Raw genomic sequence first — 18,213 nt, forward strand, 5'->3', positions numbered from 1 at the left:
TCTTTGCAGATCTTCTCCAAGTCATTAAGGTTTCGAGGCTGACGTTTGGCAACTCGAACCTTCAGCTCCCTCTACATATTTTCTATGGGATTAAGGTCTGGAGACTGGCTAGGCCACTCCAGGACCTTAATGTGCTTCTTCTTGAGCCACTCCTTTGTTGCCTTGGCCGTGTGTTTTGGGTCATTGTCATGCTGGAATACCCATCCACGACCCATTTTCAATGCCCTGGCTGAGGGAAGGAGGTTCTCACCCAAGATTTGACGGTACATGGCCCCGTCCATCGTCCCTTTGATGCGTTGAAGTTGTCCTGTCCCCTTAGCAGAAAAACACCCACAAAGCATAATGTTTCCACCTCCATGTTTGACGGTGGTGATGGTGTTCTTGGGGTCATAGGCAGCATTCCTCCAAACACAGCGAGTTGAGTTGATGCCAAAGAGCTCGATTTTGGTCTCATCTGACCACAACACTTTCACCCAGTTCTCCTCTGAATCATTCAGATGTTCATTGGCAAACTTCAGACGGCCCTGTATATGTGCTTTCTTGAGCAGGGGGACCTTGCAGGAGCTGCAGGATTTCAGTCCTTCACGGCGTAGTGTGTTACCAATTGTTTTCTTGGTGACTATGGTCCCAGCTGCCTTGAGATCATTGACAAGATCCTCCCGTGTAGTTCTGGGCTGATTCCTCACCGTTCTCATGATCATTGCAACTCCACGAGGTGAGATCTTGCATGGAGCCCCAGACCGAGGGAGATTGACAGTTATTTTGTGTTTCTTCCATTTGCGAATAATCGCACCAACCAAGAGCTCTTAGGTCTTGGCCATGGTGGAGAGTTTGGAATCTGATTGATTGATTGCTTCTGTGGACAGGTGTCTTTTATACAGGTAACAAGCTGAGATTAGGAGCACTCCCTTTAAGAGTATGCTCCTAATCTCAGCTCGTTACCTGTATAAAAGACTCCTGGGAGCCAGAAATCTTTCTGATTGAGAGGGGGTCAAATACTTATTTCCCTCATTAAAATGCAAATGAAATTTATAACATTGGCATTTGTTTGTTGTTATTCTGTCTCTCACTGTTCAAATAAACCTGCCATTAAAATTATAGACTGATAATATCTTTGTCAGTGGGCAAATTTACAAAATTAGCAGGGGATCAAATACCTTTTTCCCTCACTGTATACATTTTACGGACACTGTATATTTTACAATAGTTACCTTTTGTTCGTTTTTAGTCCCATCCTTCAGCTACCCTCAACCCCTTCCATCTATCTCTGAAGACCATCCAGTTTTGATTTCTATTTGCCATATACTTTTCATCTGTGCTGTTTCACAAAGGTTCAGAACCTATATACATTTTACGAACACAGTATATTTTACTTTAGTTATCTTGTTATTTTTAGTCCCACCCTTCAGCTCCACTCAACCCCTCCCATCTATCTCTGTACACCATCCAGTTTTGATTTCTATTTGCCATATATTTTTCAACTGTGCTGTGATGTTTCACAAAAGTTCTGAACCATTCTATTCTCATAGTTTCTACAGATTGTAAATTAAAGATACCAATTTTTGCTAAGAGTATTATTATATTATTGATCGATTGACTATGACTTCTTAAATCACCCAGCAGTGCTATTTGCAGAGTTAGCTCAAGGTAAATGTTGCAATTCTTCTGCCATTCCTGAACCTGCGACCAAAAACAAGCTACATATGGACAGTACCAAAACAAATTATCTAATGATTCCCCCATATTTATAACATTCTATTGGTTGCAAGAATTTTGTATAATAATTTCAATAGAACAATTTTAAGTTTTTGTATCACTTCATAAACCATGTGCCATGGAATCGTTACATCGAAAACCTCTTCCCAACTATTTTGCAATCTGAATGGCAAAGCAGTCAATTTATTTGTCCTTAAATGAAACTGGTATACTTTTTTTATTCATCACAATTTTCATTAACCAATTTTGTTCTTTAATGCAGGGCTGACAGACAAGTTCCTTACTTTTCCCCCCTTATACTTGCCTCTTCCATTTTTGCGGTAATGCTGCAATTAGTTGGTTGTAATTTTGAGTAGAGGATACATTTCCATATATTTTTGTTAGCTGCATGTGTGACATAACTCCACCAGTACTAGTTATGATATAATTTACAAAGATTATACCGTTTCTAATCATTTTTCCCAAAATATTTTTTTCAGCAATTAGTATATTTGAGTTTAACCATAATATTTGTTGTAATATTTGTTCTGTCTTTTCTGGGGGATTAAAATGAAATTGCAACCAACTTTCTATGGCTTGTTTTAAAAATAGCGATATTTTAGAGATTATTTTATTTTCAAATAACCAAAAGTGAGAGGTTGTAATCTGAATAAAGGAAAAAAGGCAACTCTTAAACACGGGGTGAGACATTCTTACTAACCTGCTAGAGAACCAGTTCGGACTGAAGTCTTTAGGGAGAGGTCTAATGCTTTAATATATAATAATTTCTGCCCTCCGAATTCATATTCATTATATAAATAGGCCTGTTGATATTTTTCTGGCTTGCCGTTCCAAATAAAATGGAATATGTTTTGCTCATATAATTTAAAAAAAACTAGTTGCTAGGTGTAGGCAAGGCCATAAGCAAATAGGTCAACTGAGATATGACTAAATAGTTAATCAGGGTGATTTTTCCACAAATAGAAAGGTATTTTCCTTTCCATGGTAGCAAGATCTTATCTATTTTTGCTAACATTCTATTAAAATGTATTGTAGTGAGATCATTTCTTTCTTTCGGGATATGAATACCGAATATGTCCACTTCACCATCAGACCATTTTATTGGTAAACTACATGGTGCCCTCTATCTACAGTGAGGGAAAAAAGTATTTGATCTCCTGCTGATTTTGTACATTTGCCCACTGACAAAGAAATGATCAGTCTATTACTTTAATGGTAGGTTTATTTGAACAGTGAAAGACAGAATAACAACAAAAAAATGCCTTTTTTTTTATTGATTTGCATTTTAATGAGGGAAATAAGTATTTGACCCCTCTGCAAAACATGACTTAGTACTTGGTGGCAAAACCCTTGTTGGCAATCACAGAGGTCAGACGTTTCTTGTAGTTGGCCACCAGGTTTGCACACATCTCAGGAGGGATTTTGTCCCATTCCTCTTTGCAGATCTTCTCCAAGTCATTAAGGTTTCGAGGCTGACGTTTGGCAACTCGAACCTTCAGCTCCCTCCACAGATTTTCTATGGGATTAAGGTCTGGAGACTGGCTAGGCCACTCCAGGACCTTAATGTGCTTCTTCTTGAGCCACTCCTTTGTTGCTTTGGCTGTGTGTTTTGGGTCTTTGTCATGCTGGAATACCCATCCACGACCCATTTTCAATGCCCTGGCTGAGGGAAGGAGGTTCTCACCCAAGATTTGACGGTACATGGCCCCGTCCATCGTCCCTTTGATGCGTTGAAGTTGTCCTGTCCCCTTAGCAGAAAAACACCCCCAAAGCATAATGTTTCCACCTCCATGTTTGACGGTGGGGATGGTGTTCTTGGGTTCATAGGCAGCATTCTTCCTCCTCCAAACACGGCGAGTTGAATTGATGCCAAAGAGCTCAATTTTGGTCTCATCTCACCACAACACTTTCACCCAGTTCTCCTCTGAATCATTCAGATGTTCATTGGCAAACTTCAGACGGCCCTGTATATGTGCTTTCTTGAGCAGGGGGACCTTGCAGGCGCTGCAGGATTTCAGTCCTTCACGGCGTAGTGTGTTACCAATTGTTTTCTTGGTGACTATGGTCCCAGCTGCCTTGAGATCATTGACAAGATCCTCCCGTGTAGTTCTGGGCTGATTCCTCACCGTTCTCATGATCATTGCAACTCCACAAGGTGAGATCTTGCATGGAGCCCCAGGCCGAGGGAGATTGACAGTTATTTTGTGTTTCTTCCATTTGCGAATAAACTGTTGTCACCTTCTCGCCAAGCTGCTTGGCGATGGTCTTGTAGCCCATTCCAGCCTTGTGTAGGTCTACAATCTTGTCCCTGACATCCTTGGAGAGCTCTTTGGTCTTGGCCATGGTGGAGAGTTTGGAATCTGATTGATTGATTGCTTCTGTGGACAGGTGTCTTTTATACAGGTAACAAGCTGAGATTAGGAGAACTCCCTTTAAGAGTGTGCTCCTAATCTCAGCTCGTTACCTGTATAAAAGACACCTGGGAGCCAGGAATCTTTCTGATTGAGAGGGGGTCAAATACTTATTTCCTTCATTAAAATGCAAATCAATTTATAACATTTATGATATGCGTTTTTCTGGATTTCTTTGTTGTTATTCTGTCTCTCTCACTGTTCAAATAAACCTACCATTAAAATTATAGACTGATCATTTCTTTGTCAGTGGGCAAACATACATAATCAGCAGTGGATCAAATACTTGTTTCCTTTACTGTATCTCTCTCCATCGCTCTCTCTTTCTCTCTTTCTCTCTCTCTCTCTCTCTCTCTCTCTCTCTCTCTCTCTCTCTCTCTCTCTCTCTCTCTCTCTCTCTCTCTCTCTCTCTCTCTCTCTCTCTCTCTCTCTCTCTCTCTCTCTCTCTCTCTCTCTCTCTCTCTCTCTCTCTCTCTCTTTCTCCCAAAATAAAGCTGTCCCCTTTCTCCTTATTAGCGTTATAGGCAGTTCTAGGGTACAACACTATTTTCTTCCCATGTTGTGTTGGAGATGTGGCAGTGTGTAGGCGATTCTGAGGGAAGGCATTGTGAGGCAAAAGTCATCTCTGTGTCTCCCTGTCGTCTTCTCTCTGGGATTCACCTCCCTCTTGCCTCAACCTTCAGGAGAAAATAATGGCCGCTGTCGACATCCTGTCGCCGTAGGAACAATGCAGAAGAAAGCTGCTCGCTCTTAGTTTCCTGTTGCCAAAGTCTGTGGTCCATTCCAGGAAAAGGGCTTTGCATCGGAGCTCCTCGACTCACATTGGAGTTGTTTTTATTCACGTTTTATCTGTCTTTTCCTGTGAAAAAACAACTTCACGTTGATGCAGTATGTGTGTGGGGCCACCAGAGACAGCCCCAAACCTCCTTTTCTGGGGGGGGGATAGTAAATCAAAGAGAATTCTGACAAGTGAAGACGTTTAGCCGGTCCTCAGAATTAAAACGTTTATTTTAGGCTTAGGGGTTAGGTTTAGGGTTAGGGGTTAGGTTTATGAGTTAGGTTTAGGGTTAGGGGTTTGGGATTAGGGTTAGAGTAATACCCTGCTGTGTGTGTGTGCATGTGAGTGCGTGTGCGTGCATGCGCACATATGTGTTAGTGGTCCGCAGGTCAGCTGTTGGTTCACCTGCACCCACCCGCAATTGGTAATAACCCATCCACAACTGCCCGACTATATGTGATAAAGTGAAAATCTGAGGTCCGCACCTGACCCTAACCCGCTACTATAGAAAATGCACTTCAGGCAAAAGTCGGGGACAGCCGGAATTTTTTTTGACAGGGTTTTTTTTTGTTGCCTGATTTAGATATGTTTCTGCTTTTAATTTCAGAAATTTTAGTAGGCTATTTGTTAGTGAACTTGTCTATAATTAGATACATGCAGCTTCTGTTCTGTCATTATATATTATATGTTGCCATAGAAGACTAAATAAACCCTTGCTCACCAAAATAATGTCATAAATCGATTGAATGAATGCTTCAATCTTGATGACATTGGGAAAGTTCTCTGTCATCGCTGCTTCTTTCGCAGAGCGGGAATAAAATGCAATAACTCAACAACAACAAATATACAGTACCAGTCAAAAGTTTGGACACAACTACTCATTCAACGGTTTTTCTTTATTTTTACTATTTTCTACATTGTAGAATAATAGTGAAGACATCAAAACAATTAAATAACACATATGGAATCATGTACTAACCAAAAAAGTGTTTAAAAAAATCTAAGTATATTTTAGATTTTAGATTCTTCAAAGTAGCCACCCTTTGCCTTGATGACAGATTTGCACACTCTTGGCATTCTCTCAACCAGCTTCACCTGGAATGCTTTTCCAACAGTCTTGAAGGAGTTCCCACATATGCTGAGCACTTGTTGGCTGCTTTTCCTTCACTCTGCGGTCCAATTCATCCCAAACCATCTCAAGTGGGTTGAGGTCGGGTGATTGTGGAGGCCAGGTCATCTGATGCAGCACTCCATCACTCTCCTTCTTGGTCAAATAGCCCTTACACAGCCTGGAGGTGTGATGGGTCATTGTCCTGTTGAAAAACAAATGATGGTCCCACTAAGCGCAAACCAGATGGGATTGCGTATCGCTGCAGAATGCTGTGGTAGCCATGCTGGTTAAGTGTGCCTTGAATTCTAAATCAATCACAGACAGTGTCCCCAGAAAAGCACCCCCACAACATCACACCTCCTCCTCCATGCTTCACGGTGGGAACCACACATGCAGAGATCATGCGTTCACCTACTCTGCGTCTCACAAAGACACGGCGGTTGGAACCAAAAATCTCAAATTTGGACTCAAAGGACAGATTTCCACTGGTCTAATGTCCATTGTTCGTGTTTCTTGGCCCAAGCAAGTCTCTTCTTCTTATTGGTGTCCTTTAGTAGTGGTTTCTTTGCTGCAATTTCTGAGGCTGGTAACTCTAATGAACTTATCCTCTGCAACAGAGGTAACTCTGGGTATTCCTTTCCTGTGGCGGTCCTCATGAGAGCCAGTTTCATCATAGCGCTTGATGGTTTTTGCGACTGCACTTTCAAAGTTGTTGAAATTTTCCGGATTCTGACCTTCATGTCTAAAAGTAATATTGGACTGTCGTTTCTCTTTGCTTATTTGAGCTGTTCTTGCCATAATATGGACTTGGTCTTTTACCAAATAGGGCTATCTCCTGTATACCACCCCTACCTTGTCACAACACAACTGATTGGCTTAAATGCATTAAGAAGGAAAGATATTCCACAAATTAACTTTTAACAAGGCACATCTGTTAATTTAAATGCATTCCAGGTGACTACCTCATGAAGCTGGTTGAGAGAATGCCAAGAGTGTGCAAAGCTGTCATCAAGGTAAAGGGTGGCTACTTTGAAGAATCTCAAATATAGCATACAGTGCCTTGCAAAAGTATTCATTCCCCTTGGCGTTTTTCCTATTTTGTTGCATTACAACCTGTAATTTAAATAGATTTTTATTTGGATTACATGTAAGGGACATACACAAAATAGTCCAAATTGGTGAAGTGAAATGAAAAAAATAACTTGTTTCAAAAAAAAATTTAAAAAAAATTACGGAAAAGTGGTGCTGCATATGTATTCACCCCCTTTGCAATGAAGCCCCTAAAAAAGATCTGGTGCAACCAATTACGTTCAGAAGACACATAATTAGTTAAATAAAGTCCACCTGTGTGCAATCTAAGTGTCACATGATCTCAGTATATATACACCTGTTCTGAAAGGCCCCAGAGTCTGCAACACCACTAAGCAACGGGCACCACCAAGCAAGCGGCACCATGACACCAAACAGGTCAGGGACAAAGTTGTGGAGAAGTACAGATCAGGGTTGGGTTATAAAAAAATATCTGAAACTTTGAACATCCCACAGCACCACAACAAGCCTGCCAAGAGAGGGCTGCCCACCAAAACTCACGGACCAGGCAAGGAGGGCATTAATAAGAGAGGCAACAAAGAGACCAAAGATAACCCTGAAGGAGCTGCAAAGTTCCACAGCGGAGATTGGGGTATCTGTCCATAGGACGACTTTAAGCCGTACACTCCACAGAGCTGGGCTTTATGGAAGAGTGACCAGAAAAAAGCCATTGCTTAAAGAAAAAAATAAGCAAACACATTTGGTGTTCACCAAAAGGCATGTGGGAGACTCCCCAAACATATGGAAGAAGGTACTCCGGTCAGATGTGACTAAAATTGAGCTTTTTGGCCATCAAGGAACACGCTATGTCTGGCGCAAACCCAACACCTCTCATCACCCCGAGAACACCATCCCCACAGTGAAGCATGGTGGTGGCAGCATCATGCTGTGGGGATGTTTTTCATCGGCAGGGACTGGGAAACTGGTCAGAATTGAAGGAATGATGGATGGCGCTAAATACAGGCAAATTCTTGAGGGAAAGCTGTTTCAGTCTCCCAGAGATTTGAGACTGGGACGGAAGTTCACCTTCCAGCAAGACAATGACCCTAAGCATACTGCTAAAGCAACACTCGAGTGGTTTAAGGGGAAACATGTACATTTCTTGGAATGGCCTAGTCAAAGCCCAGACCTCAATCCAATTGAGAATCTGTGGTATGACTTAAATATTGCTGTACACCAGCGGAATCCATCCAACTTGAAGGAGCTGGAGTAGTTTTGCCTTGAAGAATGGGAAAAATCCCAGTGGATAGATGTGCCAAGCTTATGGAGACATACCCCAAGAGACTTATACAGTGGGGAAAAAAAGTATTTAGTCAGCCACTATTTGTGCAACTTCTCCCACTTAAAAAGATGAGAGAGGCCTGTAATTTTCATCATAGGTACACGTCAACTATGAAAGACAAATTGAGGAAAAAAAATCCAGAAAATCACATTGTAGGATTTTTTATGAATTTATTTGCAAATTATGGTGGAAAATAAGTATTTGGTCACCTACAAACAAGCAAGATATCTGGCTCTCACAGACCTGTAACTTCTTCTTTAAGAGGCTCCTCTGTCCTCCACTCGTTACCTGTATTAATGGCATCTGTTTGAACTTGTTATCAGTATAAAAGACACCTGTCCACAACCTCAAACAGTCACACTCCAAACTCCACTATGGCCAAGACCAAAGAGCTGACAAAGGACACCAGAAACAAAATTGTAGTCCTGCACCAGGCTGGGAAGACTGAATCTGCAATAGGTAAGCAGCTTGGTTTGAAGAAATAAACTGTGGGAGCAATTATTAGGAAATGGAAGACATACAAGACCACTGATAATCTCCCTCGATCTGGGGCTCCACGCAAGATCTCACCCCGTAGGGTCAAAATGATCACAAGAACGGTGAGCAAAAATCCCAGAACCACACGGGGGGACCTAGTGAATGACCTGCAGAGAGCTGGGACCAAAGTAACAAAGCCTACCCTCAGTAACACACTACGCCGCCAGGGACTCAAATCCTGCAGTGCAAGACGTGTCCGCCTGCTTAAGCCAGTACATGTCCAGGCCTGTCTGAAGTTTGCTAGAGTGCATTTGGATGATCCAGAAGAGGATTGGGAGAATGTCATATGGTCAGATGAAACCAAAATAGAACTTTTTGGTAAAAACTCAACTCGTCGTGTTTGGAGGACAAAGAATGCTGAGTTGCATCCAAAGAACACCATACCTACTGTGAAGTATGGGGGTGGAAACATAATGCTTTGGGGCTGTTTTTCTGCAAAGGGACCAGGACGACTGATCCGTGTAAAGGAACGAATGAGTGGGGCCATGTATCGTGAGATTTTGAGTGAAAACCTCCTTCCATCAGCAAGGGCATTGAAGATGAAACGTGGCTGGGTCTTTCAGCATGACAATGATCCCAAACACACCGCCCGGGCAATGAAGGAGTGGCTTCGTAAGAAGCATTTCAAGGTCCTGGAGTGGCCTAGCCAGTCTCCTGATCTCAACCCCATAGAAAATCTTTGGATGGAGTTGAAAGTCTGTGTTTCCCAGCGACAGCCCCAAAACATCACTGCTCTAGAGGAGATCTGCATGGAGGAATGGGCCAAAATACCAGCAACAGTGTGTGAAAACCTTGTGAAGACTTACAGAAAACGTTTGACCTGTGTCATTGCCAACAAAGGGTATATAACAAAGTATTGAGAAACTTTTGTTATTGACCAAATACTTATTTTCCACCATAATTTGCAAATAAATTCATTAAAAATCCTACAATGTGATTTTCTGGATTTTTTTTTCTCATTTTGTCTGTCATAGTTGACATATACCTATGATGAAAATTACAGGCCTCTCTCATCTTTTTAAGTGGGAGAAGTTGCACAAATAGTGGCTGACTAAATACTTTTTTTCCCCACTGTAGCTGTAATTGCTGCAAAAGGTGGCGCTACAAAGTATTGACTTTGGGGGGGTGAATAGTTATGCACGCTCAAGTTTTCTGTTTTTTTGTCTTATTTTGCATCTTCAAAGTGGTAGGCATTTTGTGTAAATCAAATAATACAAACCCCCCAAAAATCTATTTTAATTCCAGGTTGTAAGGCAACAAAATAGGACAAATGCCAAGGGGGTGAATACTTTCGCAAGCCACTGTATATTTTGATTCGTTTAACACTTTTTTGGTTACTACATGATTCCATATATGTTATTTCATAGTTTTGATGTCTTCACTATTATTCTACAATGTAGAAAATAGTAAAAATAGAGAAAAACCCTGGAATGAGTAGGTGTGTCCAAACTTTTGACTGGTACTGTATATATTTTCTGTGCAAAACGTCCAAATGACATCAGTTTGACGTTGTAAGGAAATAAAAAGCTGTGAAAACGACCCAACATGTTTCTGATAAAATTTTAGTTTGTCTTAGATGCATATTTTATGTGGTTGAAATACTATCAGATTTAGCTTTTATGATGCTGATAAAGATAGCAGCACCTCTACAGACGGTATCGAACTTCACATTCGTATTCTCTCAAGATGCTGAAATAAATAAATCATTTTTCCCCACTCCTGTTCCCGAGTAAAAATGTTGACTACATTTGATGTATCATTTTACTGCAAGAAATGCTTAATTCAGCAGGAGTTAATATTAAAGCTATGTGAGATGGTTATAGACCTACAGTTTCTATTTAACCCATCTGAACAGTAGGCTACAGTTCCCTTGACGTGCCATAGGCCTATTTGAAGTCCCCATGGCCTCACAATCATCACACATAACATAGCTGGTACGGATATCATCCTCTTTTACCACTTCACCAAATATTTTCCAAACATTACTTTTCTGGCCCTCCCTTCTCTTTATTTTCAACTCTCCATTTCGCAGCTTTTCTCTTATTGAATTAAACTCTGACATTGTCCTTTTTGCCTCCGTGGATCGATGTTAACGTTTCTGTACATTCACAAATGCATTTAGCGATTGGCGTGTATGCTATTTGGCATAGAGTTAGGCCCTAAATCTTAGTCTTGCACACTAATGTCAGATAGCCTAAAATAATGAAAGAAAAACCTGTAGATATAAATTGCACAATAATTATACATTTCTGGATTTTTTAAAGGATTATATTTCTCTTTTCTCTTGATTTGGGTTAGCCTAATTTCTCACTGTGCCTGGTTACTCATAGGCGGGGAGTTGTTTTTGTCAAAGGCTTTATCAACTCAAACCACATCCACCCCCATAACTTGCAGGCCTGCTCCTCTGCAGGGACTCTGAACAGCACAGCCTGCACATACAAACTAAAAAGAGAGAGCTAGGACTCACCCAGGCTAATTACACATTTGCGGTAGACAGGAAAAATAAAGGAGCTTTGATGGAGGCGGCTGAGCGCTCCGCTCCCCCACGCGAGGTGTCACTCAGCTCTCCAAATCCAGAAGGTGGCTTAGTCGCCTCCACCAAGAAAACACTGCATGCCTGGAGAAGCTCTCCTGCAGACGGAACGAGAGAGGAAGAGAGAGAGAGGCAGAGGAAAAGAGAGATACAGAGAGATAGAGATTCTATTCCGCTCTCAGCATCTCTCAGGTGAGTCACTGATAGACTTGCAGGGTCTCATGGCAGTGAAGTGCTTTAGAGGAACAGGCTCATGTTTTGCTCGGTCAGTGAATCAGAGAGATGACGAGTGAGATGGGAAACAGTATGGAGACAGGAACACTGAACAGTGTGATCGTGATCGTTACTGAACACGACAGCAACTAGGTCACCCTGCAGAGTGGAAAGTGGTGAGTACCAAACGACGTACCCTGCCTGCATCCTCCTGACTTGACAGGAAGACCTCCACTGGTATAGAATGTGTGTGTGTGTGTGTGTGTGTGTGTGTGTGTGTGTGTGTGTGTGTGTGTGTGTGTGTGTGTGTGTGTGTGTTGATATGGCGAGATGGTATCATGCAGTTCGGTGAAAGGAATGGCGACCAACTACCCAGGTAGAGAGAAGAGATGGAGAGGGTATGTATACTAGATCAAGTGAGATAGAGGAGATGAAACAGTGAGTGGGAAAGAAAACACTGTTCTTCCATGCCTCAACAGATCTTATCCTGGCTGCAGTGTGTGTTGTGTTGAGCTGGGCTTGGGGACTGTGTATCTTTGCTACAGAGCATTAATCAGAGCAGTACTGTTACTGTAGGCGGTAGGATGGACGTTAACTTTCTCTGTTTGTCAGCAGTGTGTTGTTGGTGACTCATTCAGGCTGAGTATTTGAGACTTATTTTCCCACACTAGCGCTTAGCGGGGGTCACGCTAGCTCCAGCCCCATTCATCCATCCGCTATCCCAGCTGGGCCACTTCACTCGACAACTGGAGCATACTCTAAACTCTGCTCTGTTAAAAAATACGCACCCTTACTCAACTTTTATTTTATTTTTTATACTCGATCTAGACGACCTTAATAGAATTGTTGGTTTCATTCCAGGACTATTTTTATTGCATAAAGGGAAAAAAGTTATCTGTTTCTGGCAGTCGAAATAAGGCCAATCCCTCCTTTTCGAGGGGAAGTAGTTAGTGTGGATACAGCCCAGCCCAGCAACCACTACAAAGGCACCAGAGTCCTAGATTTATGGCTCATTGCTCTGGTTCACTGGGCATAATGTCATGCCTAGAAATGGGATCACTTACATTCAATATTTACAATAGAGTAGGCACTTCTAAGTTGTAGACTCTTCTTGTGCACTTTTACTGGGTATGTATACTTATGTCTTGGTATAGTAAGTCTTCAGTGAGAGGTTAAGTTACTGACTGTTTAAACTTATTGAAACTTATTGAATGGCCTCAAATCCTCAGAGCTGAAAACAGGTTTGTCTTATGGATGTGTGCGTTGTCTGGTGTGTGCATTTCTCATGTACTCCAATGTGCTCCTATATGAAACTCCTACGTTATGCAGATGAACGCACACTCGTGTAGAAATAATGTATGTTGGGGCAGAGGCGTGTTTCACTGTTCATTGTTAGGTAACTTGTCAGAGGCTGTATGGATGTCGGTTGAAATGGCCTTACTGAAATGTGTTTTAGACCCACAGAAGCCATATCATTCGCTGTAGTATATGGAGCCTGAATTAACACCCATGGAAATGACTCTCCCGAAGTCCTCCAGCAAGAACGCCAGTCTGGAATGGAAAAGGGAGTCCTAAATCACCAGTAATTAGTCATTAGCAGGATTGGTCTGTAATAGTGGTTCTTTTGTCAAACACTAATGTAAAAACAAACACAATTAACCAGGATTTATTTGAACACAATTTCTGGGCAATGTGGCGTTAAGACTCGGCGTCCTAATTTCTGGAGCTTTGGGAACCTGTCCAAACAAGTTTCGCAGGCCAAACTCTCTCTTGTCTGTGTAACTTGTGAGAATTGCCACTGTCCCTGTCTAGCTGTGCCTGATTTGAAGGTACCCCCCCCCCCCCCCTCCCCTAAATGTGCCTGAGGAGCAGTGTCTTTCCCTGTTATCTGCAACCCAGCCTGGGAGAGGGCAGTGTGATGGCCAGGACACCGCTGAACCCAGTCACATCACACAGGACACTGCTAAACCCAATCACAGACTATAACACCACACACACTGACCAGAAAGACTTGGCACAGAGAGCCATCTGGAGCAAACAGAGGCAGTGGACTAAATGAGGGAGAGGAAGAGGAATTACATGAGAGATGGAAAGAGAGTGGAAGAAGGGATTGATGGATCTCAAAGCACTATGAATACCTGTGCAGGCAGCAGATGCAGCCGTTTGGGGTAAAAGGGAATGGATTGTTGGGAAATAAAGAGGGAGGCGCGAGAGAGAGGTTAAGGCCAATGTTGCGTGGCCAAAGCCAGAAAATCTTGTGTACCCTCCAAGGACTGATGGTTTGGCACCCAGTAATTTCCTCAGGCCTCCCTCGCGCTTAATTACCCAGCTAATGAGCCCCTTTTATCTTCATCTGAGCCTGCTTAACCAGACACTTTGATACGGTTACATCATGGAAATTCAGCATTGGCCACTAAGACCTCTTCTTTCAGCTTAGACTTATTTGTGACTGGTACCTCCACGGATGCGTTTTATATTGTGCGATTAATACAAATGATGTGGGTTTGGAGAAAGGCTGTGTTGGCCTTAGCGGTTCTTAGAGGGGCTTAGCTCCAGACCTGCTGAGGGGGTTAGGGTTGGAACGCTTTGGACCTGGGCTGTGGAACAATCCACCAGTTATACTGCTGACCAACAGCCCACATGGTTCATATCACCGTTCTGCATAGTTTACTGCACCGCTGAAAAGATTCTCATACCGCTTTTGTTTTTAATACGACCACATTATGAAGTCCTTACTACATAGGGACGTATGTCTGTTAGGGCTGGTACCATCCCTAACCCCTACCCACATAGCTCTGCCAGAACGTTAATGAAACCCCTGATATCTGGGACTTGTGAGGCCAGATTCTCTGTTTAACAGATCTGTCTGACTTCTGCTACGGTGTAATATTACATTGTAAATATGACATCATATGATGAATATGAATGTAAAGCCCATATGTTATTGGTTATTGTAGGTTATTACAGTTTGTTCTTCTTTAGGCCGTGTAATTGAGTCTGAAGAAGCCTTTGGTAAAACATTAGTGTTGGTTCAGAGGCAGACTCACTATTGTTATGATTCGGATTGAATTAACTGGATGTTCCAGAGAGGGAGAACCATGGTAGCCATTGGGGATTTGATATGATTAATTGCATAAAGGGGACAAATTGAAATCATATTATTAGATTAGTGAAAGTAGTTTAATTTGTATTTAGTAAAGGCCCAGTGGCAATGGAAGTGTTGTGGCGTGAGGGAAGGGAAGAGAAGGGAAGCAGACAGGAGAGGGATACAGAGAGTGGGGGATGGATGTTATGTTACCATACGTGTTTTGATGCAATTTCCATATTGGGTCACCTATTTCTGGAGTGGGATCTGTGTGAGTGATTCCAGGTTCTAGTCTGTTACTGCTTAAGGGGAATGAGTAAACGGATCCTACAGTACGCACACACACACACACACACAACATAATGCACATGCTCTATGAACCTTTACAGCGTCAGACACGTACCATCAACACACAGTAATTCATATAAGATTCCAGCTGTAGCGTTTGTCTATGCCCTGCTGAATCTTCCTCTCCCTCCCTCTCTCTGTGTCTTCTTCTCCAGGCAGGAACACTGGAATCCAAGGTCCAGTCGGAGATCTCATCACAAGGGGGAGGTAATGGTCACGGGGGCACCCGGGGCTCCCCCCATGGAGTCATTGTGACTGGAGACAGAGGAGAAGGTGGGGGAGGTGGAGGAGGAGGCGTGGGTTACCAGTATCCTTACACCACCCTCTGCAAACCTCCTCCAGATGCCAACATGGTGGACTGGGCCAGTAAGAACCTGAACCAGCACACTCAGGGCCTGTTCCGCCGCCGTGTATCCATCGCCAACATGCTCTCCTGGAACAGAGGCTCCATTAAGAAGCCCATGCTGATCACCAGCGACCGTGCCGTCAAGAAGGAGGCCTGTGAGATGTTCAAACTGGTCCAGGCCTACATGGGGGACCGTCCGGCCCGGCTGGAGCGCCGTCACGCTGCCCTGCTGGTGGTCACTAAGTGCTGGGGCATGCAGGGCCTGAGGGACGAGTTGTACATCCAGCTGGTCAGACAGACCACTGACAACCTGAGCCTGAGAAGCCTGGAGGCCGGCTGGGAACTCATGGCCATCAGCCTGGCCTTCTTCTCCCCCTCGCCCAAGTTCAGACGCTACCTGGAGGGTTACATCCAGAGACACCTGGAGCCCTCCAACGACAAGAAGAGTGAGTGGCAACTCTGCTTCTATTGATAAAATGCTTTTTTTTCTGTTTATATAAATCTATGAATGTTTTTCTGTGTTTACCATGGGTTGTGGGTGGTGAAGGTTGTTGTTTCCTGTAGCTGGTGGTTTTGGTGTTTTGGGGGTAAATACGATTTGTTTGATTAGACTAGGGTGCATCCAGAGGTGTGTTTATGTTTCCGGTATTCCCGTGTGGTCAAAAACAGCCAGTTGATATTGGTTTTCCAGCTATTATTATCTGGGATTCAGGCCAAATCAAACAGGATGCAGCACTGGAAAAGTGAGAAAAAGGAGGGGGAGTAAGGTCAAAGTTGAGAGAGCCCAGCACAAAACACCATCATCTGTTTTTCAGATCTAGACACTAAGAAGAGTTATTGCGATAAATCTTTAATCAAAGAACGTTTTCACTTGCTGTCTTCTTCCCCACTTACAGTCATGCAGCACATTATGGAACAACAGGACATGAAGAACAAGAAGAACTCAAAGTCCCGGAAGAAGAGGAAACAGAACAATGAGGAGGAAGAAGAGGAGGGTGAGTTTCACTACGGCAATTCATTCTCAAAATTGAGAGGGAGGATTAACCCCACAGTGTCACCCTCTTAGACCCGACACACTCACAGAAGAGATGAACGATGTCTCTTTCTATATGAGATTGATCATTGAAGGTAATGCACACATTTGCATCAGCACTACACTCTTTAAATGAGAGTAGCAGAACCACACAAAGGAGCCTTGAGATCCAAGAGCCAGGGTATCCTGTTTCCCTCTATGCTGTATCTCTGTGGCCCAGCTGAGCAGGTTGGCACACACACTGCCAGTCAGGGATTAGCAGGCAGATAGCCATGTTATATGGGGTGATCCTTCCTGGCCCTGTCTCCTCCTAACCCTCTGGCCTAAAGAACATTAGTGATGCTGTCTAGGCCATGGTTGAGGGTAGCTCTCTTTAGAGCAAGAGGAGACACCACCTACCTATAGAAAATACTAAATGTCCTCACATATAGCAGAAGTATAAGTAAACAGTAGCTGTTTGTTACAAAGTAGCTGTTGGGTGAGTGTGCTTCCTACCACAAACCACTGCTACTTTCATTGTGCCCATGTAATTGCTCTACAGCTAGGGGCATGCTCAGGATGGTCAGTCAGTGACATTCTCTGACTCACTCCAGCTCTCTGTGTGTCATGCCATTCGAGGCCGTTTGATTCTGCGGATTCATTTGACCAATCAGATGGCTCCTCACAGCTGCGTCCCAGCATCCTGGCTGGTCTCATGATGCAGCATTCTGCCCCGAGGCCAAACACATCGCGTCTCCCACACCAAGACCCAGCCTCAGACACCAGACCACATCATACAGTCATCCCCAGCACTGCTACCAGCTGTACTAGTACTGTGACAGAGAGAGTCGACTCACTGCACTACCTCATTAAAGAGACTATAGAGCATGGGAGAGGTGAGGAGAATTGAGATTGTTGTTGACTCACTCCCTGCACTGCAGTAGAAACCAGTTAGTCATATTCTACATCCGCTTTGAAGTGTTTGCATCGAGGACATAGGACCTACTGTCTGTGGGAGACTGTTTGTTTGTACTGGAGCGTTGGGCGATCCACACTCTTTTATAGATATGGGGCACTGGACAGATGATCCAGCTTCATGTGATCCAGACCCCAGTCTACGACAGAGGCCCCATGATATGGCTCGAGTCCAGGTAGGGATGAAGGGGGGAGGGGTTTGATGGGGATGGTCGTTGGAATGTCTTGAAGGGAGGGAGGGGGCATCTTTATGGGCCTCACCAGCTGCCTCTCTGGGCCCAGGCTGCTGAGTGGGCATTGTTCTGGGCAGCAGTTTGGGCCCTTAGGTCCAGCTCTTCATCAAAACAAGAGAAAGAGAGCGTAGAAGGTTTGTTTAGGTAGTGCCCGACCTCTCTGTGGTATGTTTAAGAGCGTGTGGCTGACAATGGGGCTGGACCAAAGGCCTCAGACAGGCTGGGGAGGCCTGGGCAGCCAGGCATTGCGGTGGCAGCAGTGGGCTGTCCTGGGAAAGAAACAGTGGGTCAGCCCAGTTAAGCTCCCAGTAAAAGGGGAGCGTGGGCCATAGGAGTGGGGTGGCTGGGGCCTCTTCTCCTCTCTGTGGAGGATTAAAGGTTGGCCGTTACACCACCACCTATTTGTATGCAAATACTCTCTTTATGTTTTCTCTATCTTTTTTTCTCTGGCCCTGGCTGTCCCTGTTTAGCGTTGGATCGGTGGATCCCATTGGACACTAAGCTGAGGCTCAGGCCACAGACACAAAAACAAACAGGCTGCTAG

At 43.6% G+C, this 18,213-nt stretch overlaps 1 protein-coding gene across 1 annotated transcript in view; it reads left to right on the plus strand.

Annotated features, from left to right (window-relative positions):
- The window catches only part of LOC311147461 (rho GTPase-activating protein 39-like), a 117,615-nt gene that overhangs the window by 90,544 nt on the left and 8,858 nt on the right, over window positions 1–18,213 (plus strand). The window contains exons 4-5 of the mRNA XM_084184164.1: window positions 15,259–15,895; window positions 16,346–16,444. Of these exons, the coding sequence (XP_084040290.1) occupies window positions 15,259–15,895; window positions 16,346–16,444 (736 nt within the window). The remainder of the gene's footprint in view (window positions 1–15,258; window positions 15,896–16,345; window positions 16,445–18,213) is intronic.

Source organism: Coregonus lavaretus, assembly GCF_964263955.1.
Source record: "Coregonus lavaretus genome assembly, chromosome: 20".
Lineage (NCBI taxonomy): Eukaryota > Metazoa > Chordata > Actinopteri > Salmoniformes > Salmonidae > Coregonus > Coregonus lavaretus.